The sequence below is a fragment of the Podarcis gaigeae genome (assembly GCF_964106915.1).
Source record: "Podarcis gaigeae genome assembly, chromosome: 17".
NCBI classification, from domain to species: Eukaryota; Metazoa; Chordata; class Lepidosauria; order Squamata; family Lacertidae; genus Podarcis; species Podarcis gaigeae.
The window spans coordinates 14854487-14880072 of NC_139694.1; the positions used below are offsets into that span (position 1 = coordinate 14854487).

General features: G+C 47.2%; 1 protein-coding gene across 3 annotated transcripts; it reads right to left on the reverse strand.

The window, feature by feature from the left end:
• Positions 1 to 986: 986 nt before the first annotated feature.
• Positions 987 to 25494, reverse strand: RNF20 (ring finger protein 20). Of its 3 annotated transcripts, none has more exons than XM_083718575.1 (20): positions 25381 to 25494; positions 23339 to 23498; positions 22598 to 22765; positions 22348 to 22495; positions 20416 to 20598; positions 19408 to 19526; positions 18685 to 18831; positions 17839 to 17916; positions 17612 to 17731; positions 15953 to 16132; positions 15103 to 15238; positions 12980 to 13101; positions 11057 to 11343; positions 9390 to 9507; positions 7405 to 7554; positions 6329 to 6541; positions 5485 to 5610; positions 3219 to 3359; positions 2392 to 2493; positions 987 to 1633 (listed from the first exon to the last, which is right to left on the reverse strand). In XM_083718575.1, the coding sequence occupies exons 2-20, from the start codon at positions 23465 to 23467 to the stop codon at positions 1457 to 1459; spliced, it is 2844 nt and encodes a 947-aa protein (XP_083574701.1). In that variant the 5' UTR covers positions 23468 to 23498; positions 25381 to 25494; the 3' UTR covers positions 987 to 1456. The 3 variants fall into 3 exon arrangements, with proteins under 3 accessions (XP_083574701.1, XP_083574700.1, XP_083574699.1); XM_083718574.1 differs by having other exon boundaries at positions 11057 to 11457; XM_083718573.1 differs by having other exon boundaries at positions 11057 to 11457; positions 22348 to 22765.
• Positions 25495 to 25586: the final 92 nt, after the last annotated feature.

Consider the following 25586-nt stretch of genomic DNA (forward strand, 5'->3'; position numbering starts at 1 on the left):
CCTCCTCCAAAGACCCCAAACGCTTCCTGTAAATCCCAGGGGTGGATCTCCAGTGGTGCCTTGGATTACGAACTTAATTCATTCCCAAGGTCCGTTCTTAACCCGAAACCGTTCTTAATCTGAGGCGCTTTCGCTAATGGGGCCTCCTGCTGCCACCACTGCACAATTTTCGTTCTCATCCTGGGGCAAAGTTCTCAACCCAAGGTACTACTTCTGGGAGTTTGTAACCCGAAGTGTTTGTAACCCAAGGTACCACTATACTATGAAACTAATGAAGCTTAAGCTTCAAGGCCCCTAACCCCAGAGGGACTCCAGAAGCAACTTTAGTCTACATTGCTTAAAATTTTTGGGTCTAGTAGACCCAATTAGAGTCACACGACTCAACATGATTTTTGTTGTTATGTATATTTCAGCAATCCCGAAGTTTGAAAGTCAGTAGCAGAGATGCTGTAAATCTGTTGCGGAACAGTGTATGGGCCCTACACAAAGAGGGCACAGCAGAACGCTCAAGACACTCAGGATATTGCTCAAGGCTGCACCATCTCCCTATCTACACACACACACACACACACACACACACACACACACACACACACGAGAGTGTGTATGTCAACACCCAGGGCTGCCAGGTGAACCAAGGATTCACTTCTGCATTTTTCCTCTCCTGGTGCAGCAAGGCATGTGCATTGGTCCAGAGGCAGAGATGGGCCCATCACCTTCTGAAGCCTCAAGCTCCGTTATGTGCACAGCCCTGGAAATTCTTGCCTCGCTTCAGAAGGTCAGGATTAAGTCCAGTCTTAAGCCTGGGGTGGTTTCATTTCCATCATTCTTCTGCCCACACACAAGTGCCTGCCTACAGTGAGCCTTTAAAGGGTTACACCAAGTCACATTGATGCAACCCCTACTGTGTGGGGGACCATAGAGACTCCACAAGCTTCTCAGTACACACAACTGCAAGCACAGACATACACAAAACAGTGAGACACTTTGACCGGGAAGAACAGTTTTCTCCTTTATTAGAAAGTAAAGGAACTTAAAGCGATGAGAAAGCTTGATGAAAACTACTTCCAAGCCGACTTCCCAGTTTTAAGGTTGTTGTTTGGTTTAAGCCACAGGCCAATTCACATCAAGGCTGAAAGCATACACCGTGTCTCCACAACAACCATCTATAACAGACACAGGCAACAGCTGATGACTGGCTTGGTGGCTGGGCTGTGCCTAAAGGAAAAGCCAGTGGAGGGAGGGACCCCCTGAAAATTAAAAAAAAACAAAAACCAAGAGTACAAAAAAAAATTAACAATAACCCAGCTGTACCCTCCAGCAAAAAAGGATCTGCCATTACAAAAAGAAAAGAAAATAGATGAAAGAGAGGGGCAGTAGCCAGCCTGCTGATGGGAAACGAATATGGTGGTTGGCAGCAAGGGAGGACTCTCTGGGCTCCCGTGACTCAGAAGGCTCAGCCAATGTAGATGCGATGGAAGTCGTTGGCCCCGAAGGCAGCGTTGCACTTGGGGCACTTGCGCTGCCGGGTGTCGTAACGCGTTTTCACGCACTCAAAGCAGAAGACGTGGAAGCACTTGGTGAGCACAGCATCCTTCTTGCGCATGTTGCAGCAGGGGCAGGTCAGGCGGCCCTTGGGAAAGAAAGAGGCATCGTTTAAGGTACACCTGGCTGATGCCAAGGCTAATAATAATAATAATTCCTTTGTACGCCACCCATATGACTGGGTTTCCACAGCCACTCTGGGCAGCTTCCAACATATATAAAAACATAATTAAACATTAAGAAAATTCCCTGGTCCTGAATGGAATAACTGTGCCCCTAAAGGACCAGGTGCGCAGCCTGGGAGTCATTTTGGACTCGCAGCTCTCTGTGGAGACTCACACTGTCTACCAGCTCCACCTGGTACACTGGCTGAGACCCCACCAGCCTGTGCATTATCTCGCCAGAGTAGTACATGCCCTGGTTATCTCCCACTTGGACTACTGAAATACACTCCACGTGGGGCTACCTTTCAAGGTGACCTGGAAACTACAAGTAATCCAGAATGCGGCAGCTAGACTGGTGACTGGGAGCAGCCGCCAGGACCATATTGTTTACAACAGGTTGGGGAGCCTGTGGCTCTCCAGATGTTGCTAGGACGGCAGCTCTTTCCTATCATCCCTGGGTCTGATGGGAGATGAGGGGCGGAGTCACATCTGGAAGGCCACCAGTTCCTCACCTCTGATTGCCCCAAAGTGTCAGAGGGTTCTCTCCTGCTATTAGCTCAGAACTGCTGCCATGTTCCAGTCACAGTCCCTTGGGCACTACTAACTAGGGTCTACTTCCAATGCTAATCTGCCTCAGCCCAAATCCATCCTCCAAGGGGGACGTTGGCATCCCGTTGCCTACCTTGTAATCTTTGATCTCCTCCATAAGGATCTCGTCGCAGTTGGGAACCATGTCGGGTTTCTTGGTGGTCTCCAGTTTCCTCCGCAGCCTCGAGATGTCTTCCTGCAGGGGAACATTAGCCAAATGCATGTCATTAGGACCAGCACCTTCTCTCCTAAGAGCTGCAAAAGGCTCCCAGGTGTAAATTTGCAAGCTCTGCCCATTTTCCTTAAAAAAGTGGGGGTGGCTTTCTTCACAAGGGAGGATGCATCACACACATTCAAAACATATTGGTATGATACATGATTAGCTTAGATAATTTGGATGAGGCAGAGCAATGTAGGGCAGTGACCGTGAAGCTCCGGCTGCAGGAAGTGGGGGATGTCAAATGTGCTTCCTAGAGTATTTGACTGGCCAGTTGGGAAGATATTGCTGGACAAAGACAGAGTCTCTGCAGTACACAGTATAGCACATGTTTCATATGCAAAAGTGCCCGTTTCGATCCCTGGCATCTCCTGGCAGGACTGGGCATGTCCCCTGCCTGAACCCCAGGCAGTCACCATCAGTATATGTGGACAACGCTCTGCTGAGCAGACCAAGTGTCTGAGTCAACACATGGCAACTTCCTACATAGAGATTCTTAAGTAGGGATTCACAACCAGCAGCGAGCAGGGAGAAAAACAGTGAGTGAAAACAGCTGAAGTCGAGCCATGGCGATGGAGGGCAACCATTCAGAGAAGGTGGAAACCAAAACACTGGCAAAGGGCAAGAGGCAGGAACTTTGAGTTAATATGAATGGAAGCAAAGGCAGATTTGGCCCAAGGTAGCCAAAACTGCCTGCTGAGTACCTGGGCTCGCTTGAAGTTGAACATGTCTTTCTCCTTGGTCACACTGTTCTCCACGATCTCATCCTGGAAGTCGTGCAGCTTCTTCTGCGCCAGCTCCAGCTGGGCCCGAAGGTCATCAGCCAGCTGGGCTGCATCCATAGCCTGAAGTGCAAAACAATGAAAGATCCTCTCTCTCTTTCTGGCCAGCTGCTGACCTTGCAGGGATGGACAAAAGCAGCCCAGAGTGTCAACCTATTGTTGCACTTCCCACTTTTAAAAGGCATGAGCAGACCTTTTTGCTCACAGTTCCCTACTCAAAAGCAGCAAAGCTTTCAGGCTTTGCTTTGGCAAAATCTTCAAAGGGAAGATTTAAGAGTCAAAATGGGGGGTGGGTGATCCTGGAGGGTAAAATCGAGCAGGTTATTATTCTGGCTGCACTAATGTGCGGCACAGAAATAGCCACAGATAAGGAGCTAAGAATAACCTGGATGGATTAACAGAAGGCCTGAGGTCCTCCAGATATCACAGGACCAAATGCCACCAGCCTCTCCAGTATGGCCAATAGGCAGGGAGGTGTGTCCCAGCAGGATCATTCTCGTCTCCACACTGTGCCCACATATACCAACCAAGGGCAGGTGATGGAGTAGCCAGAAACCAAACTGCATGCCTCTTTTTGTTGTTGTTTGGCTGGTGCAGCAATGCCCATTCCCACCAGTGCCATTTCTTCGGGGGGAGGGAACCCTTCCAAGGGATTCTCATCACTATCATCATCAACCCCCTCCTCTCCTCCTGACCTCTGACCCCACTGCTTGCTCTGCTTCCCTGTTACTCTCTCGTCACTTATCCCTCCCGGAAACCTTCGCCAAGCTAATTATTTTCATCTGGCTGCCCTGCTCGTTATCCCTTTGAAGTTCCACTCTTCCTTTCATCCGCTGCCCCTTTTGGTCTTCATCAAATCTCTCTATGGCCACTGGTTTGGTGTGGTGTGTGGGGTTTTTTGGGGGGAAACAAACAAACAACTCTAGAGGGGTATGTATAATCTGTTTTTGTGTCCTAATTACGGCATTATTTGGGATTTCTCAGTGGCTTCCCCCTGGAGGGAGATCAAATAAAATAACCGTCCCTTCGTATTAATGATGGGGCAAGCGTTCAAAGGACTCACACAGCCGCTGCAGCGCAGAGAGAAAGAAGCCGGTCAGCGTGTCTTCGTAACTACCTTCCAGGCACCAGGCAAACTGAGCCCTTGGCCCCCTGGGGCTTTTCACAGCGTTTCATCTGGCTTTGAGGATAGCTGCTCCTCTGCTCAGCTTGCAGTTTGCTTTATTGGTTTCTTTCTGCCTCTTGGTGTTTTTATTATGTTCTTTTGCAGCCATGGGTTCCTGCTTTGTCTTACTTTATCGCTAGCTTTCTTAAATGTAAAGGGCGAGATACACCTTCTAATAAATAATGCTGCTTTTCATTTTACTTGTATTCCTTACAGCGATATTCTGCCTTTCCTCCAAAATAGCACAAGGCATTTAACATCGCAAACGGCCCTGTGGGTGGTGGGGGACTGGTCCAAGATTGAGCTTCATGAACAGCTCCAATGGGTTTTGGTGCAATAACCATCATACTGACATGGTAAGCAACTTATACCTATTTGTTTCCATTAATGAATTTAAAAGCATTTCTAGACCACTCAACATTTTTAATATCTAAGTGGCATATGAAAACACAACAGTACAGTGGTACCTCAGGTTAAGTACTTAATTCGTTCCGGAGGTCCGTACTTAACCTGAAACTGTTCTTAACCTGAAGCACCACTTTAGCTAATGGGGCCTCCAGCTGCTGCCGCGCCGCCGGAGCACGATTTCTGTTCTCATCCTGAAGCAAAGTTCTTAACCTGAAGCACTATTTCTGGGTTAGTGGAGTCTGTAACCTGAAGCGTATGTAACCTGAAGCGTCTGTAACCCAAGGTACCACTGTACCATAAAAACAGAGATACAATATAAGAGCCACTAAAACAGCTATTACAAAAGTAGAAATGCCAGAATAACAGGGTCCAATCTTATGGGTCAGAGAAAGCCTGGGCACATGACATCTATGAAAACACACCTTCTTGGATAAGGCTTCTCATATGGCAGAAAAAGGGCATTCCACAATGCAAGGGCAATGATGGATAATGCCTGGTTTTGAGTCTCTGCCCTATGATATTCTGCAGGTTGTGGCGCCCCAAAGCAAATTTTCCCCAGATGATCTCAGTAATCTTACAAGCCTACGCAGGGGCAGGCAGTCTTTCTGAGCTTACCTTCCGCTTGTTCATTTCCAGGGCCTGGGTTCGCAAGCCCAGCTCCTTTTCTCCTGTGCCAATGTTGCTCTGCAGGAGATGCTCTTTCTCCTCTAGCTTGCGTACAACTTGCAACTGGGCATCCACCTTCAAGAGGCAAGAACATAGAATCACAGAATTGTAGAGTTGGAAGGGAACCTGAGGATCATCTACTCTGACCCCCCTGCATTGCAGGAATATGCAACTGTACCATACGGGGATCAACCTCTGCATCATCAGCACTGCACTCTAACCAACTGAGCTATCCATTCTGCTCATCACAGCCACCAAGAATGTTACCTGCCCCAAAGTGGAAAGAAGCAGAAGTCCCAGAAAAGGAAGAATGGATACAAAAACTCATGGAATATGCAGAAATGGCGAAACTTACCAAAAGAATTAGGAATCAACAAACTTTTTTTTATAAAAGAATGGAAACGGTTTATTGAATATTTACAAATAAATTGTAAACTGATAAAAAAACATTAGCAGGAATAATATAATAATAACCTGCAGTTTTATAACAGTCTGTATATTTACAGAAGTTAAATGAATGAACAAGTTAAATGAACTTGGATATGCAGAAGATATTAAAAAACAAATTTAAGGAACCGCAGAAAGAGGGGGAAGGAAGTCAAAATTTGGAAATGTTAGATTGGTTGTAAAACTAATGAAATGTATAAATTTGAAAAACAGATATTTAAAAAACCCTTAAAGAAAATCTTGCTTTTTCTTGAAGGCGACAGGTGAAGTATTCAGGAAACTGAATTCTGAACCCCAAGCACTGAGCCCTTTGCTCCTCCTGTCCAACTCCCCTTTCCCCACTCACCTGTGTCTTCAAGGTGAGCACCTGGTCTGCCAGCTCCTCCTTCTCTTCTTTCAGCAGCTTGTGGATCTGGTTGGATTTGATGCGCTCCGACATGAGCTTGAAGTTGGCGTCGTCCTTCTCTCTCAGCTGCTGCATCAGGCGGATGTTCTGTTCCTGCATGTCCTCAAAGGCCTGGCCTGTCACGTCCATTTCGGAGAGCAGCGCCTCCTCTTCCTGGAAGAACGACGGAGCAACCAATGGGGAAACGAGGCTGTATTTTCAACCCTTCCCTTTCTACCAGGGGTGGGGGTGCTCCTGAACTCCCACCAGCCCCAGGAAGCATGGCCACAGACATATTTATGAGTTCCTCTTTGAAATTTACAAGAAAGGAAGAAAACAAGCATTTTTTAAAAAATGGGAAAACGATCTGGAGATAAATACACAGGACAGAGTTTGGGGTTGGACTGGCAATAAAACAGGGAAAAACATTAGTAAGCAATAAATCTAAGAGATCATTACCACAAAACCTGACACCAATTGTCTTTGACCCCTCATAAACTGAAACACATATAGTCTAGCTCATGTTTACTGTGGGAGATGTGGCATATCACACACATTTTCTATTCATATTTTCAGGAAACATAACAAGATTTTTTTTTTTTTACTGCAATCATACTTTGGACTATATAAAAGCAAATCACATAGTTGGAACCCCCCCCCAAAAAAAAATCCAATAAATTATCTAGAAGAGTAGAGAGTACAGATGTAGAAGTGGTAACTAAACTCCTGACTGCAGCTAAAAGATTGATTTTAACATATTAGGTTTTTTTAAAAAAGCAAAATGGTTTTGTAGAATCTGTCAGATGGCGATAACGTATAAACTCGCCATGTACAACCAAAGGACAATGTATTGTGTGAACACAGATTTATAAAGATGGGCAAGGGCTCTTTTTGGGTTTTTTGTACTGCAAATTTACCGCAAAGATAGAAGACTATATTCACTATTTTATTTTGAAAGGCTTTCTGAAAAAATAAAAACTCATTGTTTTTATCTCTTCCTATTTTTATACAGAAACTTTCTCTCTAACGCTCCTCACCTGCTTAGCCATGGCGAGTTTCTTCTGCAGGTATTCTATCTGTTCCTCCACAGCCCGGATCTTCCGAAGCGCATCCTCGTCTGCCATTTTTTTGCTTTCTTTCTTCTCCTTGTCCTCCAGTTCCTTCACCCTCTGCCTCAGCTCCTCCAACTGGCAAAAAGTAGGTCAGGAAAAGGAGGTTGGGTTGAAAAAATAATAAGTATATACACAAAGTATGAAATGTGGTGACAGTAATAATAATACAACAAAACAACACCACAAACTGGCTTATAATTATAAAATCAAGTTTACTAGACTAATAGCTAGAATAGAGATAGACTTGTAACAATTCAAACAACAGAACCATTTATCCAGTCTAATGTATAATGGTTACTGCACATGTAACTTGTTAAGATACAGTTGTATATTTATCCATTCCATGTTTACAGTATCTCCAGGCTTTGTCTTGCACATGGCACCTTAGTATGTTTGTTGTTCTATTCTAGATATTATTCTAGTAAATTTGCTTTTATACTTATACAGTTTGTGGTGTTGTTGTTTTGTTGAAAAAATAATAACGAGGAAAGGGATTTTTAAAAAGGCCACAAAAAGCTACTACCAACCTTTGGCCATCACCTCCCGGAGGAAATTTGTCTAGGATACATGCGCTTTTCAAGGAATTAAACTCTGGTGGGGCATCAAGTTTTCCCCAGGGCCGCAATGCAGCTTTAAGGCAGAGCGCTACCCTCCACAGAACCCTTTGCGTTTCGCAAAAAGTGAGGAGGACTTTGCAGCAATGGACCTTAAGTGGGGGGATGGACTTGTGGCCATCCAAATGGATGCTGTTGGACTGCGACTCCCATCAGCTCCTGTCAACATGGCCACTGGTGGTGGAAGCTGCAATATCTGGAGGTCACTGCTTCCCCAGCCCTGCCTTCAAAAGTCTATGTCCAAGGAAATGTCCAAGTGCTGTCCCAGGTTACTATGCTGCTTTAGGATGCACTGAGAGCCTAAGAAGCCCCACGAGGAACGGGAGAACAGAATATAAACACCGATTGGGTGGATGGGAGGTTGCCTGCTCTTGATGGGGTTACACTCCCTCCGAAGGAGAAGGTACGTGGCTTGGGGGTCTGGATCCTTTGCTGTTGCCTCAGTGGTGTGGAGTGCCTTTGGCTGGTGACCCAGCTATACCCCTATCTAGACAGGGATAGCCTTACTGTCATCTATGCTTTGGTAACCTCTAGGTTAAGTTATTGCAATGCATTATACGTAGGGCTGCCTCTGAAGACAACTTGGAACTTCAGCTGGTGCAGAATTCAGCGGCCAGGTTGCTCACCGGAGCCAGACAGTTTGAGCATATTACACCGATATATATATTTAAGCATATTACACCTGGCCCAACTGCACTGCTATCCATTAGTTTCCAGGCCCAACTCAAAGTGGTGGTTTTGACCCACAAAACCTTCAAAGGCTCAGGACCACAATACCTCAAGGACTGCCTCTTTCCATATGAACCTACTTGGGACCCTGAAATCATAACCTGAGGCCCTTCTTCGTGTGCCCCCTCCACAAGAGGTTAGGAGGATGGCAACACAAGAAGGGGCCTTTTCTTCAGTTCGTGGCTCCATGTTTGTGGAAATCTCCCCAGGGAGGTTTGGCTGGTGTTTTCATGATACGTCTTTAGGTGCCAGGCAAAAACATTCCTCTTCCAACAGGCCATGGGCTGGATGACATTCTATGTCCTTTTAATTGTGTTTGTTGGAGGGGGCAGTGAGGGGTTTGTTTCGTTCTTGTCCAGGGGGCCACATATTGAGGATCTAGATAGCCCTTGCGGTCCCTTCCAGTTCCACAGTTCCAGAAAGACTTGCTTTTATTATGCATTTTGTGTTTGTGTTTTGTATTTTGATGCTGTGAACTGCTGCCCTGAGCTATTCAGACAAAAGGTAGGTGGCATGCAAATTCGATAAGTAAAATAAAATAAATTGGGCAATGGCAGGCACAATTACCTCAGCTTTGGCCTTCTTCTCTGCAGCCATCAGTTGGACTTTGTCTCTCTGCTCCTTTGGGGCTGAGCGGTACATATCCAAAAGCAATTTCATTTCCTTCTGGCTTTCTTGAGCCTTCCTGAATATATTGAAAAAGGAAAGTGAGAATGCAGCTAAGGCCAAACAGCATAAGATATGGTCTACTTCAAATCAAGAACTGCTTCCTCCCATCTCATTGTGGGACTCTGAGTAGGCATGTATTGGGTGCAAAATAGGGAAACTTCAATCAAATGTGTTCTGTATCTTTGAACGAGAACAATTCAGTTCTTGAGCTGGGCGATCTATGGTCAGAACTGGATGCTCACAATTTTTCTGGCAAAAGGTGTTTAAGGAGATAACAGAAATCGCTGGGTTGAAGCTGACCGAAAGTCCAGAGGTAGCATTACTATCAATTTATGACGGGGTGGAAGGATCACAGGCTATGAAGGACTTGTTCACAAATTTATTGACAGCTGCACGAATTACGATAGCTAGGAAGTGGAAGGGGCAAGCAGAATATAAAATGTAAGAATGGTATAAAGAGGTGTGGGATATAGCTGTTAATGATAAATTAACATGTGCCATTAAGGTAAGACGGGGAATATGCAAGAAAAATGATTTTGTGGAGATATGGAGGGTGTTTGTTGAATTTGTACTGTTAAAATGGAAAGAGATCAAACCATCGCAAGAGGTGTTGAATTTTGGGAGGTTGGATAGTTACAATGGAATGGTCTCAGTGCTGGGGTGAACATTTTTATTCTTATTTATTTATGATTATAACTTTGTCAGATAAAATAAAATAGAACTGGAATGCCCAGGAGGGAGTGTGCAAGAACTGTTTCTCAGTCACTGAGAGCTTCAAACAATGAGAGGCCCAATGGCCCAGAGAAGAGAGATTGCAACCACCCAGGCCGGCACATTAAACAATGGGGGATACCTTTTCGCGAATCCTAAGAGGGAGACAATCACTATATATGTGATGGTTGTTGTCCTTGAACTGGGTAAGAAAGCTCACTTGGCCTCATGTGCTGCACACATCCACACAGCCCAAAGACTAGTTCTGACAGCTGAGAAACAGTCCCAGAGGGCTCCTAGCAAATGCATGAACATCATCTGGCTTACTACCAGCGGAAACTTAACCATGCCTACTCAGGAGCGCATCCTACTGACTTAAATGGGGCTTACTCCCAAGCAAGCGGGGTTAAGATTGCAGCTTTGTTATGTAAGTTCATGAAATTTGGAACAGGCTAGCTAGGCACAACAGCCGCACCACAATTCAGAGTCTTGCTGCCACCTGTTGAGATCCAGATATGTAGGACGCCGGAAACAGACACACCAACAGAACAGAACAGTTGTACCTTGGATCTCAAATGCCTTGGCTCCCGAACAAACCGGCTCCCAAAATACTGAAACCTGGAAGTGAGTGTTCTGGTTTACAAACGTTCTTTTGGAACCCAGCATCCGACGCAGCTTCCGATTGGCTTCAGGAGTTTCCTGTAGCCAATCCGAAGCCGCGCTTTGGTTTCTGAACATTCTGGAAGTTGAGCAGACTTCCAGAACGGATTCTGGAAGGTACAAATGTACACCAACAATACTTGGCAACTGCCAAAAGGATCCAACCATCAAAGAGCAAACTGCGCCCATCTTACTTTAGATCCGCCTTCAGCTGCTTGACCAACTCGGCTTCCTTCTTCCTGCCGTCGTCGTGCTTCCCCTTGTCCTTGTCTTTACTGGACTCTCTCTCCTTCTCGGACTCCTTCTGCTTCTGCCGCTCCCTCTCTTTCTCCTTCTCCTTCTCCCGTTCCCGCTCCTTCTCTTTCTCTTTTTCCTTCTCCCGCTCCCGCTCCTTCTCCCGCCGCTCCCGCTCCCGCTCCTCTTCGTCCCGTTTCGCTTTGCTCTCCAGCGCGTCCTCGGCAGGGCCCTTGGAGGCAGAGCCCTGGGAAGAAGAAGAAGGGTCGTCGGGGTCCTGCTTCATCTCCAGCGGCTCCTCCTTGGGGTCCTCGGTGCTGGACTGGGAGTGCAGGAGGGCGCTCCCGCTGCGGGAACGGGTCTGCAGAACAGCGGGACATGCGCACGCATGAGAACATGCAAAAGCTGCCTTCTGTCGCCGGTTCATCCAATGTGGTACTGTCTACTCTGATTGGCAGCCGCCACCCAGGATTTCGGATAGGGGCATTCCCAGCCCGACTTGGAGATGCCAGGACTTGGGACCTTTTGCATGCAATGCAGGTGGTCTATACCTATAAGCTATGACCCCCTCCCCCCAAAAAAAACTTATATGGAATACTTTCCCATAAGGGTTGTTTATGGACTTCTCTTGCCCTTGGACTTGACTGGAAAGACAAGGACACCCTTGCTCTGGCAAACCCAGGACAGAGCTTTGAGAACAGGGTGGGAGCACAATGTGCTTTTGGAGTGATTGTGTGCTGAGCAAAAATATAATTTTTAAAGTGCCCATATGGATTGTTTTTCTTTGTGTTCTCTCTCTTATGCTATCAATAGGTATGGCTTTCTCTGCCACACTCATTATTGTTCAATAGTTTAGCACGACCTCTTAATAATAATAATATTTTTTTAAAAAAATTATACCCCGCTCATCTGGCTGGGTTGCCCCAGCCACTTTGGTCGGCTTCCAGCACATATAAATACATAATGAAATATCAAACATTAATAGTAACAATCTGATCCAATAGGGAAAAGCCACAATAAATCTTAAATACAGTGGTACCTCGGGTTAAGAACTTAATTCGTTCTGGAGGTCTGTTCTTAACCTGAAACGGTTCTTAACCTGAAGCACCACTTTAGCTAATGGGGCCTCCCGCTGCCGCCGTGCCGCCAGAGCATGATTTCTGTTCTCATCCTGAAGCAAAGTTCTTCGAGGTACTATTTCTGGGTTAGTGGAGTCTGTAACCTGAAGCGTTTGTAACCTGAAGCGTATGTAACCCGAGGTACCACTGTAAACAACTCATATCAAATAAAGCAATATTCAAGAATGCATTAGAATCTAATAGCAAAGAATAAAACTCTGATGAAGAGTTGCTAATCAATAAACAATAAAAACAGCAAATCACAATGCATAAAATACCACAAAACATCTGTATATAAAACTGTACCATATTTTTCCATGTATAAGACTAGGGGTTTTTCCCTAAAAAATAATGTCAAAAATTAGGGGGCGTCTTATATGGATACATCTCCCCCTAATTTCTTAAATCTGAGGCCCCCAAAATAGGGGGCGTCCTATACATGGGGGCGTCTTATAGACGGAAAAATACGATATATAAGAAGCCTTCAAGATTAATCAATGAAAGCCCTTTTTAGCAACTCGAAAAAGAACACCCTGATTACTCATGTAGAGAGAGAGAGAGTGTGTGCATATAGGTATAGAAATATATAGATATACAGTATAATGCATGCTTGCAAAAACTGCTGAGGGTACGCTCCATTTAAAAAGAAGCATTGCCCCCTTTTCTGTCACTCACAGATGCTATTTTTTAAAAACCCACCCTAAAGAGACACCATCTCACTTCCAGCCTCCTCCGTTGTCTCCTCGGCTTCTCCACCTCCCTTACCTTGCTCAGATCAGACTGTGCCTCCCTCAGCTTCCGCTTGTATCTCAGGACCTCCCCTTTCAGCTGGTGGTTGTGGTTCTGGAGGCTGCTGATGAGGTGCCGCATCTCCCGATTGATAGGACCTGCGTGAAGACCATCACATGGGAAGAGCCAAGATACGGTAAGATCTTCCAGCTCTTCTAGATCGGTTGCAAAAGAACCTGAGAAGGGGCCTTCCTTTCAGGAGATTTTTCCCCAGCTGGTCCAGTCTAAGGAAGGGGAACCTCAGGGCCAAGTGTGGCCCTCCAGGCCTTTCTATCTGGCCCTTGGCACTCTCCTCAGACCACACTCCCATACAACTTAGATGTATTGATTCATTCCATGTATAACCAGTCCCTTCCTTTTTCCTTTAAAGCAGTGTTTATTGAACTTGGGTCTCCAGCTGTGTTGGGGGTTTTTTAAGGGTCTTTTTTATATTTTTCAAATTTATACATTTCATTAGTTTTACAACCAATCTAACATTTCCAAATTTTGACTTCCTTCCCTCTTTCTGCAGTTCCTTAAATTATTTTTAAAATATCTTCTGCATATCCAAGTTCCTTTAACTTGCTCGTTTGTCTATCTACTGCAAATATACACACTTATAAAACTGCAGGTTATTACATTAATCCTGCTAATGTTCTTATCTGTTTACAATTTATCTGTAAATATTCAATAAGCCATTTCCACTCTTTTATAAAAAGTTTGTTATCTTGATTTCTTATTCTTCCGGTATTTCTGCATATTCCATAAGCTTTTGTACCCCTTCTTCTTTTTCTGGGACTTCTGCTTCTTTACACTTTGGGGCAAGTAACATTCTTGCCGCTGCAGTAGCATACATAAATAAATACATAAATAAATTTCTATACAATTTAGGTAGCTCTAATAATTCTCAAAAGAAATCTCTAGCTAGCAGAACCATTGGCCAGGGCCGATGGGAGTTGTAGTCCAACAACAGCTAGAGACCCAGGTTTGAGAAACACAGCTTTAAAAGATGAAACTCAGAGGTCTGCAGCAGCTGTATTTCAAAATCTGCAACCGTACAGCATTTACCGTAGTTTTCGCTCCATAAGACACACTTTTTTCCTCCTAAAAAGTAATGGAAAATTTGAGTGCGTCTTATAGAGCAAATGGCACTGTGCAGAGAGGGAGAGCTGCGCAGCGCCCCTTCAGCGAAGCACCTCTCCTGCGAAGCGGGAGGAGGAATGGAGCCCTGCTTGCTGTCCTGGCTTCTGCCTTAGCCACGCACAGCCTCTTCCGGGCAGGGGGAGCCTTCATCCCACTGTCCTGAAGAGGCTTCGCGCAGCTATCCCAGAAACCAGATCCCTCTTGCTGTTCCAGCTTCTGGGATTCAGAATATTTTTTTTCTTGTTTTCCTCCTCCAAAAACCAGGTGCGCCTTATGGTCTGGTGTGTCTTATAGAGCGAAAATACGGTATTTTGAGACCTTGTGGTCACAGTGGCTCAGGACAGGGAAAACTAAGGCAGAGAGCTCTTAGGCAAGTTCCTGACTAGAAAAAGGGGACCCCTGATTAGCCACATGCTCAGGGCTTACCTGAAAGATCACGAAGGCTTTAAGACAAGAGGACTTACTGTACTTTTCAGTCTATAAGACGCTCCTGTGTATAAGACTACCCCTATTTGGGGGGACTCAAATTAAAGAAAATGGGGGGGAAATGGCACAAAGTTGTGGAGCTTTTTTTTGCAGAGGATTGCCGAAGGTTGCCCACCAGCACACGTTGTAAAATCCGTCTCCCATCTGTCCCATTGCTGGCAGAAGCTGCCAATCACCTGCCCAACTGCCGGAGCATCACCATCCATTGACGCAGCAACCAATGACATGGACAATATTTGCCAACAGCTGCGGCAGCAACCAATTAAACGTCCACCCTGTGCACTACAACCCCCACTTTTTAGCATGATTTTTAAAGAAAGAAACATTCTTACGGAACAGTACGGTAATACCCAAGAGGTGCACAGAGCTCAGATTATCTGCAGAGGTGAGGCTAACCTGGCTGCAGCTCAGCTACTGTGGATGTTTCCCCAAGAGAGGTGCCCAACAAGGAAAACCCGAGTGCCTCTGTGCACAACCCGACTTCAAGTCACCTGCTTGTTCGTTAGCGGCAAGCGTCTGCTCAAACTCTATCCGCAACATCTCGTACTCCTTGCGGACCTGGGCAAGGGTGTCTTCGAGCTGAATGACCTCTGTTCGCAACTTCTTGTGCAGGCTGACTTCATCCCGCTGGTGAGAAAGAGAGAGAGAGATTTCAGCCTCGATGTCTCTGACTTCAGCAGCAGCCCCCCCTTGCTGCGGGACGAGAAGATGCTGAGAGAAAGGACTGCAGAGCCTCTTATGCCGCATGTTGGGTTAAGGACCCAACAGCAGCAGCTAGTTCTCCTCCAGCTTCCCTCTTCTTAATAATTCCTGAACATCCACAGACCCTTGCTTCGAGGGAGGACGGGTGTGTCACTGTAAGCAGCCGGAGTGATTCACTATCACACTAAGCTCCTGCAGCCAACCGGAAGCTGCGGAAACCCCATAGCACATTCGGGTTCCAAAGAACATTTGCAAAGTGGAACACTTACTTCCGGTTTTGCAGCGTTTGGGAGCCAAACCGTCTGAGTACCATGGCGTTTGGGATGCAAGGTACGACTGAAATCCGAAAAGGGTTTCCATTCTTTTACAAACACCTCATTGTTAGAGTCTCTTTGTCATATAATAATGAATAAATAAACCTTTATTGTCACTACACCACCTGTGTGCAGTGAAATTAAACGAGCCCGCCTCCCCACCACACATACACTCAAGTCTTGTTCGCACTCTGTGTGCTTGTCGGAAGTCAATTGCACCACTATTTTTTTGTCGAGCAGTGAGTTTAGTGCGGATGCCAACTGTCATGATCCGCCCCAGGGAAAGTGAGAGGAAAGAGAGGAAACAAGGGGAGGAAGCCATTACCTCAATGAGCTCCACCTGGCGCTGGTGGGTACCCCGGGTGCCGTGAAGCAGCGTTCGGGCCTCGTCTAGCTGAGATTTCAGTTGCAGGCTCTCGTTGTACAAAACGGAGAACTGGGACTGCATGCAGCGGTACTCTGGGGTTTCCTTCACCACCTCCTCCACTGCTCGCCTCAGGTCCACCTGGGCAGGGGGCCACAGAACAGGGGGTGGGTAGGCAAAAGAGAAAATGGTGCCCAATGACACACGGCAGAAACAAAAACTGCACTCAGCACTATACAGAAGAGCGGAGGGAATTCCCAAAGTCTGCAGTGTGCTGAAACGGCCAGAAAGTGGCAGCATTGCATCAAAAATAGTTCTACACTTGCAAGAAAACACTCGTTTCATAAGGGAGGGGTGTGGAATCTATGGATTTTGAAACACAGTGTGTTGTTTTCAAACAAGCAGCTTCTGAGGAGCCAGGGCAATAAAACAAAGAGAAGCACGTTTTTACAGACCTCACCCAAACTGTATCCAAGTCATGCGTAAAGCATGTTATCTTGAAAAAGAAATTCATGAAAGGATCTGCTGAACCCAACCTATGGAGATCACTTAATGCAGCGGTCAGCAAACTTTTGCAGCAGGGGGCCAGTCCACCGTCTCTCAGATCTTGTGGGGGGCCGGACTATATTTTTTTTGGGGGGGGGGGGGGATGAACAAATTCCTATGCCCTGCAAATAACCCAGAGATGCATTTTAAATAAAAGGACACATTCTACTCACTTAAAAACAAGCTGATTCCCAGACCATCCGCAAGCCGGATTTAGAAGGCGATTGGGCCAAATCCGGCCCCCGGGCCTTAGTTTGCCTACCCATGACTTAATGCGTACCTTTCCTCCTTCCAATGAGCTAAAAAGCTGGGATGGGGAGCCTGTTGCCCTCCAGAGGTTCTCAGACAGCAAATCCCATCAGCTCCAGCCTGCATAGTCAATGCTTAGAGCTGATGGACATTGTAGTCCAGCAGCACACGCACCCCCCCCCCTCATATCTAGGCCAGAGAGCTCTGCCTCTACTGGCATGGCTGAAGCATCACTCGACATACAACAACATTTACCTGTCCTACTTAAGAAGCCACCTGGATTGAAACAGGTGATGCTGCCCCTTGTGGTGAGCCACCAGAAGTGCAATAGGGAGAATCTTCCTGGGACAGTAGAGTGTTCTAAGGCTTGGGACTACCCCAGGGGTCAGGAACCTTTTTCAGCCGTGAGGCGGTCCACCGTCCCTCAGACCATGTGGGGGGCTGGACTATATGGGGGGGGGGGGAATGAACGAATTCCTATGCTCCACAAATAACCCAGAGATGCATTTTAAATAAAAGGACACATTCTACTCATGTAAAAATACGCTGATTCCCAGATCGTCAGCGGGCCGGATTGAGAAGGCGATTGGGCCGCATCCGGCCCCCGGGCCTTAGGTTGCCTGCCCCTGGACTAGCCTCACCCACGCAGTCCACCAGGAAGTACTAGAAATGGCTTCCACCATCATCATTATTATCATCATCATCCTGCCTTTTAATTGTTAATTAAAATTTAATTTTAGAGTCTGCAAGAATTAAGAGTGCCGGGGGTGGGGGAGGTATTCCTCGACTATCAGAAATGTGGAAAATGCTTTCCCTCCCTGGTACCTTCAACTTGTCGTTCTGCGTGGTCACTTCCTCAAGATCCTGACGCAACTTATCGAGCTCACTCAGGCGGTTCTGGGCAAGCTCCTTGTTTTCCTCCAGTTCGGCATTCATCTCCTCGAACTGCAAAATAGAGAAAGGGAAAGGAGCCAGTTGCTGAAAACCTCATTCGCACCTCCGCACCCACTGCTACTTCTATGCTTGCCCGTGTGCAAAGTCTCAAGGTTTACCTTCCGAGAGTTGATTGTGATTGTGCCCCCATACAGGCTGCTTCCTGCTCCATACACCTTGTACCCTTTTGAGTTCACCTGCAAAAGACACACTAGTTTTAATTTCAACGTGCAATTTCTTAAGCATCGAGAGCCGCTTTGGAGACGCTGGTTCCAAACAAGCTGGATACAGTGGTACCTCGGGTTACATACGCTTCAGGTTACATACACTTCATGTTACAGACTGCGCTAACCCAGAAATAGTACCTCGGGTTAAGAACTTTGCTTCAGGATGAGAACAGAAATCACGCTCCGGCGGCATGGTGGCAGCAGGAGGCCCCATTAGCTAAAGTGGTGCTTCAGGTTAAGAACAGTTTCAGGTTAAGAATGCACCTCCGGAACAAATTAAGTATTTAACCTGAGGTTGTTGTTGTTATTGTTTATTCATTTAGTCGTGTCCTACTCTTCGTGACCCCATGAACCAGAGCACACCAGGCACTCCTGTCTTCCACTGCCTCCTGCAGTTTGGTCAAACTTAACCCGAGGTACCACTGTACAAATCTAAAAATAAAATAAGGACAACGCTCGCTAGGCGTTTCCTCCTTCCGACAATTAACAGTGGAAGCCCCCATACACTGAGTCAGGTCGTCGATCCATCTAGTTCAGGACTGTCTGCACTGACTGGCAGTAACTCTCCAGGGTTCCGGCCAGGGGTCTACCCTGGCCACACCTGGAGATGCTGAGGATTGAACCCGAACCAATCCTGTGTGCAAGCCATAGATGCTCCACCAAGGAGTTATGGTCCCTGCCCACAACTTCCAGAGCTGCTACAACCCTGGGGCTGTTCCCAGAGGTGCTGAGTCTCACCCGCTCCAAGACATCTGCCAGGTGCCTGTTCAGCCTCTGCTCCCGCTTGCGGATCTTGTCAATGTCCCACTGCAGGTCGTCAATCATGGTCTCCAGCACAGACACGCGAGACTCCGCCATCTCCACTTTCCTTTGCAATTTAGCGAACTTCAGGCAAAGGAACAGGGGCAAAGAGGAGAACGAGAAAGCGCAAGAAACGGTTTTTATTGTAGCTCAGAAAGCAACTGACTGCCTGGACCAGTGATGGCCAAACTTGGCCCTCCATCTGTTTTGGGACTACAACTCCCATCATCCCTAGCTAACAGGGCCAGTGGTCAGGGATGATGGGAATTGTAGTTCCAAAACAGCTGGAGGGCCAGGTTTGGCCATCGCTGGCCTAAACTTAACTTCCCGCATGCTGAGGCAAGCAGATGTTCTCCTCCCTCCTCCCAGAAGCCTCAGTGCTTCCCTTCAACTCCACATGGAAAGAAAACACAGTGGACAGAATGGAGAGTTGCTGCGGTGGCTTGTGTGCTCCTCGCAAGTTACACTCTCTCCGCCTAAAAGACTCAGGGGGCAGCGTCAGTTCACCTGGCCATGGCATTTCCTTGGTCCAGTTAACCCACACGCCCAACTCACTCACACACACACAAACACATCTCTACACGCTGAAACCCCGCAACTTTTGTCAACCACATTTTTTTGCTACCCAGTTTACAGCACTGCAGATCCTCTCCTTGTTACCTCCTGAGACATGGTGCGATGCTTTTCCTGGAGTAAATCGGCCAGTTCTTGCAGTCGCTTGTTCTCGTTTGCCAGGTAGGAGTTCAGCTCCTGGAGAGCCTCTTCCATCAGAGAAACATCTGAGGAAAGAAAGGCTTTTGGAACGCTACTATATATAAAAAAAAAAACATCGGAAGCTAGCGGGCCTGGGCGTGTTCTGTGCAAAACTCAGTACTGACTATGCAAACTCAGCATCCTTAGAATCTTGGCAGGTTTTGTTTTTCAAAGCAAGCTTTTGCCCTCATGGTTAACGACAGGTTTCAAAAGTGTGGGAAGCAAGGCCCAGTGATCTCGCATCAGATTTGTGGGGTGGAATTCAACGTAGCACTCGGGAGATTGTTCTGTCAGCTCAAGCTTTTCTGCCTGCCCAATGGAACAATATCTGCTTTCCTCACCTCACACATCGTTCTGGGAGTTCTCCAGAGTCTATTTGGGGATGGCAGAGGACACATGGGGAAAGGCAGGGGGAGGCTTGCACTGACTTCTACTAATGGAACCAGGCAGCTGAATCCAGCCCCCAAGGTTCAAGGTTTCAGCATCCTGCTATTGTTCCTTCATTCTCAGATGTGGAGGCATAGCAGAGGTGGCCACAGAAATGCTGCGGAAATGTAGAGAGAAGGGTTCTGCACTGAAAAAAGCAAGCAAGCAGCAGCAGACCCACTAAGAACAGGGTTAGCTCTCAACAGCATCTACCACTCTCATCAAACCATACAATAGGGAACACCTGATGAAACTAATCACGAGGAAAGCGGGGCGGCTACCAGCCTGGCTTGCTGGCCAAACCTCCAGGAACTAAAAGACTAGGCCCCTGCCCCAAGGAGCATACAATCTAAAATTTGACACAAGGAGAACCACAACAGTGGTAGCATTTGGCTACTGTGAGACTCATTTTCTTCCAAGTTATTTATTAACTGCTTTTGAGAACGAAGCCCTCAAAAACTATATATATATTTCGGGAGCATCCCATACCTCCACTGTTCAGCTTCTGGGAGAGCGCATCCACCCTCTCCTGCAGCTTATCGTACATGGTCACAATCTGCATGACGACCCGGCGAGAAGACTCGACGCGCTCCTGCAACTGAGATTCCATTTCCTCGCTGGTGCTGCTGGCCAACGTAGCCAGGAAAGAGAAGGCCGGCTCAAAGATCTCTCCTAGGAAATGATAAGAAATAATGCCCAGCCATGAAAGGACACAGCTTTGCGCTCCTTGTTGTTGTTAAAAAAATTAAATTTGTATACTGCCCTATACCCGTGTGTCTCAGCGTGGCTCACAAGATAAAATCACAATATAAAAACTCAAAATACATAAACAAAATAAAAACAAAAGCAACCCAATAACCCCCTCCCAATACATTTTAAAAGGGCATTTGATGTCAACCACCAAAAGGCCTTGAAACCTAAATGGGGCAGTTATCATCCCCACGTCCCTGAGCTCATAACCATCTGATTTGTAAAGAGCTACCTGACAGGAGAAGAGACACGGGTGGCGCTGTGGGTTAAACCAGAGAGCCTAGGGCTTGCCAATCAGAAGGTCGGCAGTTCAAATCCCTGCGACAGGGTGAGCTGCCGTTGCTTGGTCCCTGCTCCTGCCAACCTAGCAGTTTGAGAGCACATCAAAGTGCAAGTAGATAAATAGGTACTGCTCTGGCGGGAAGGTAAATGGTGTTTCTATGCGCTGCTCTGGTTTGCCAGAAGCGGCTTAGTCATGCTGGCCACATGACCCGGAAGCTGTACGCTGGCTCCCTCAGCCAATGAAGCAAGATGAGCACCGCAACCCCAGAGTCGTCCACGACTGGACCTAATGGTCAGGGGTCCCTTTACCTTTACCTTTTACCTGACAGGAGGAAGCAGCAGCAGCAAATATTTCCCACTGCTTTCCTGTTGTATTGAATGAATGCCAGATGCAAATAAAACATTGGGCAAGCTTCCAGTGTTTGTGTACTAAATACAAATAAAATAAGCATACTGTTAGGGAGGTTAGGGAACTTCGAGCCCAGAGGGCTAAATACAGCCCTCCAGAACTCTCTCTTCGGCAAGGCCAGACCCCCAACCAGCCTGTTATCCCACTTGAGTGCTTTTGCCTGGCTGGAAGGTGTCCTTAGACCAGAGACAACGCCTCTTTCTTGCCTGGAGGGAGACTGGAGAGATGTGGGGATCTCTGGCATTTGCAGGCAATAATGCAACCTACAAGCAGAGACATCACCTTGCCAACAAAGGTCCATATAGTTAAAGCTATGGTTTTCCCAGTAGTGATGTATGGAAGTGAGAGCTGGACCATAAAGAAGGCTGATCGCTAAAGAATTGATGCTTTTGAATTATGGTGCTAGAGGAGACTCTTGAGAGTCCCATGGACTGCAAGAAGATCAAACTTATCCATTCTTAAGGAAATCAGCCCTGAGTGCTCACTGGAAGGACAGATCCTGAAGCTGAGGCTCCAATACTTTGGCCACCTCATGAGAAGAGAAGACTCCCTGGAAAAGACCCTGATGTTGGGAAAGATTGAGGGCAGAAGAAGAAGGGGACAACAGAGGACGAGATGGTTGGACAGTGTTCTCGAAGCCGCCAGCATGAGTTTGACCAAACTGCGGGAGGCAGTGGAAGACGGGAGTGCCTGGTGTCCTCTGGTCCATGGGGTCACGAAGAGTCGGACATGACTAAACGACTAAACAACAAAAACAACCTTTCAGTGGGGGAAGTCGAATTCATTGCGTCTTGCCCCACTCACCACAGGCCCACAAGGCAAAATGGCTCTAGGTTCTAGGGCATCAAGAAAACTTACATTTTGGGGGGTAAATTACACTATAGAGATTGCCAAGGTTTTCACAGGAGTTATTTCCAGTTCAGAATTTTCCACACCGGGAGAGAACATCTGCACTGCCGCTCCTAAGCCACCATTCTCACCTCTCTCCCGCTCTTCTTTGCGCTCCTGGTTACTGTCCGAATCAGGTTCCGGTTCCGGCACCACCAGGGCTTTCCGTTCCGACAGAAGGTCACCGAGGCCTTGGTCCAAGTCGTAGCGCTTCAAAATGATGCGAATGTTCTCGTCGAACTGAAGGGGAGGGGGAAGAAACACATAGCGCTCAATTTTCAAGGGGGTTGAGACAAGCAGCAGGAAAGGGAATGGGACTGAGAGAGGCAGACCCTGGCACACCTGGCTCCAGTAGCGATTGACAATCAGCAGCGAAGCGTCGTCCGTGGCCTGCCGCCTTTCCAGCTTCTCTATGTGCTCCCGCAACTCATCCTCGATAGCCTGCCGCTGGTCCAGCATCTCTGCCAGCTTCCGATTCTTGGTCTGGAGGGTGCGGATGTCCAGTTCTTCCTGAAATCACGCCAAGAGCAGTTACCACAATACTCAGGCTCAACTCAGGCCTAGTTCCCTCTGAGACAGTAGATTTGACAGCAGGAGACAACTGGCATAAGGCATTTTTTCTTCCAGACCAGGAGAATGGTGAATTAAAAGACAATGGGGAATTAAAAGACAAGCTCATTCAAGTTGAGCACTGAAAATTAACATGGCAGGAAGAAAGGCTCCAGCTCTAGGCATGGTAGCTTTTGTTTGTTTTCAATGCGCAGAGATTTTTTTAAAAAATTGGCTTGGATGACGGAGTAGCCAGTCAAGTAAAACAGGGTGGCCCTCTGGATACTGCTGGACTCCAACTCCCATCAGGCCCAGTCAGCATGGCTAGTGGGCAGCGAGTCCACCGGCCCTCACTTGCGGCCTGCAGCCCAAAAATAGGTTTGCGATTGCAAAAAGAACTAGGCCTCAGACCTCCCAGCTAGCAAACGGAGCTTATCCCACAGGAGCCGATGGGAGCCCAAAAGTGGGAACTGGAATTCCATTCAGCAGATTTGTTAAGAAATGGAGAAGACCACTGCAGAAAGAGATACAAACCGTTGAGGAGACACCACCAAGTTTAATGGTCTCCACTGTGGTTCCCGAGTCTTCGACACCCGCTTTCTTCTCCGGAGGTCCGGAGGGACTGGCCTCCGAAGCCACCCGTTTGTTCCCAATCCCAGACATGGTGGGACAGGACTGGAGGTGCCCCCCTCTCCTGAAAAAAAAGAGAAAGCGTTTTTTATATATAAAACAACAAGGTTTTCTTTCTATATTGTTCCACAGGAAGGATTCCTAACTAGCTGCACAAATCAAATTTGAAACAGTCTTCAAATTAGTAGTAGTAGTAGTAGCAGTACCCTGCCCAGCTGACTGGGCTGCCTAACCACTCTGCGCAGCTTCCAACAAATATAAAAACATGATTATTAACTGCAAACATTAAAAAACTTCCCTAAACAGGGCTGCCTTCAGGTGCCATCTAAAAGTTGTGTAGTTCTGTATCTCCTTGACATCTGATGGGAGAGCCTTCCACAAGGTGGGTGCCACCACTGAGAAGGCCCTCTGCATGGTTCCCTGTAACTTCACTTCTTGCACTGAGAGAACCACCAGAAAGCCCTCAGAGCTGGACCTCAGTGTCTGGGCAGAACGATGGGGGTGGAAATATATAGTGGGCCAAAGCCATTTAGGGCTTGAAAGTTCAGCACCAACACTTTGAATTGTGCTCGGAAATGTGCTGGGAGCCAGTGTAGGCCTGCTGCATCCGAAGTTTTGCTTTGAGACCAATCTGCTTCAGAGTAATTGACACATCACTTTTTAAGTCTGTAAATTGAGCCTACAGAAACTTGTTCACTTAGTTCAATGGTGAGGAACCTGTGGGCCTCCAGATGTGGAAAGACACCATCTCCCATCAGTCCCAGCCAGCACTGCTAACATTCAGGGATGATAGGAGCTGTAGTTTAACATCTGGAGGGCTGCAGGTTCCCTAACCTGTCTTTACTTCATTCTTTTGCCACTGCTTCTCTGCGGAAGCGAGACTTGCACTCTCCTGGGATCAGAGCCGTCTTTTTTAAAAAGCACACTGGAATCCAGAAATGCAATTATCAAATCTTTAAACACACACCCAATGCAGGCTGAATAAAGTAGGGACGTTTAGAGGCAATGGTAGCTCTGTAGCCTGCCCAGATGACCTCTACTCTGCCTGAAAACACAAACACAGAACGGGGAATAGAAATAGGGACATGGAAAGCAAGGGGACTGGAACAGATCCTGGCTGACGAAACAGAACTGCAGGATAGGGAACACAGTTCCACTCCCTGGACAGAAAAGTGCTTGAAAACATGGGCGCCTGATCATCAGAAGCAAAGGCCTTTATTTATTTTTATTTTTATTATTATTATTAAGAATAATAATGATGATAAATATCCTACCCATCTCTGGGTAGACTCCCAACAAAATATTGAAAGCACAATAAAACATCCACCACTGAAAACTTCCCTGAACGGGGCTGCCTTCAGATGCCTTCTAAAAGTCAAATCGTCGTTCATCTGTTTGGCATCTGCTTGTTGGACAAAGCCTCAAAAACAAAAAAACACCTAACCAAAGGCAAAGCTCGGAAAATTCCCGTAAAATCTAGAAGTTTTCCAGATTTCAACCCCCCCCCCCCAAAAAAAAAAAGATTGAACAGTTGGCAGCCTCTACTCCCTTTCTTCACCCCTTTTCTCCAAGCAAATCCTGTGACAAGGTGTGCAGTGTTTCCCAAAAATAAAGTCGTGTTCCCTTTTGGCGGGTGGGGGGCAGTCTGCACATGCCTTGAGGCAGTGGGAAGTTTTGAAAGCCCAGAGTGGCCACGGTAGCACCCCAAAGGGCGAGCACCCAGAGGCCCCTGGCTGAGCCTGCCAACCCAAAGCACTGTCACCCACTCCCACCCCAGGCTCTGCTGCCTGCCAGCCAGAGCTGGAATGAAATCCACCCGGGCAAGGGAGCCCCCTCTGCCCTAGGCCTTCCCCCCAACGTCGCCCCGCCCCTCAGGAAACGAAAACGTCCCCCCCACCGGCTCCCCCCGGTCGTCGCAGGTGCGCCCATCCTCCCAGCACTCTCACCTGCAGACCCAGCCGAGCCTCCGGCCTCCGGCAGTTGCTCAACAGGAAGCGGCCCTTCGATGACGACAGCGGCGGCTCGGCCAATCCCGCCTGGCTCCTCCCACCCTTTCTTTCTTTCTCCGCCCGACTTCGGAAAGCGACAGGTGCCCTTAGCTAAAATGGCGGTCGCTCGTGGAACCGTAGCGCCAAAATCAGATTGACAAGTC

Bases quoted from the DNA above. Each gene is read 5' to 3' on its own strand.
- RNF20 (XM_083718573.1), bottom strand. From the start codon at position 23,467: ATGTCTGGGATTGGGAACAAACGGGTGGCTTCGGAGGCCAGTCCCTCC. The intron at 22,766-23,338 runs GTTTGTATCTCT...GCGTGATTTCAG, and splicing joins TTGGTGGTGTCTCCTCAACG to GAAGAACTGGACATCCGCAC. The intron at 17,732-17,838 runs GTAAACCTTGAG...TCTATTTTGCAG, and splicing joins TCACAATCAACTCTCGGAAG to TTCGAGGAGATGAATGCCGA.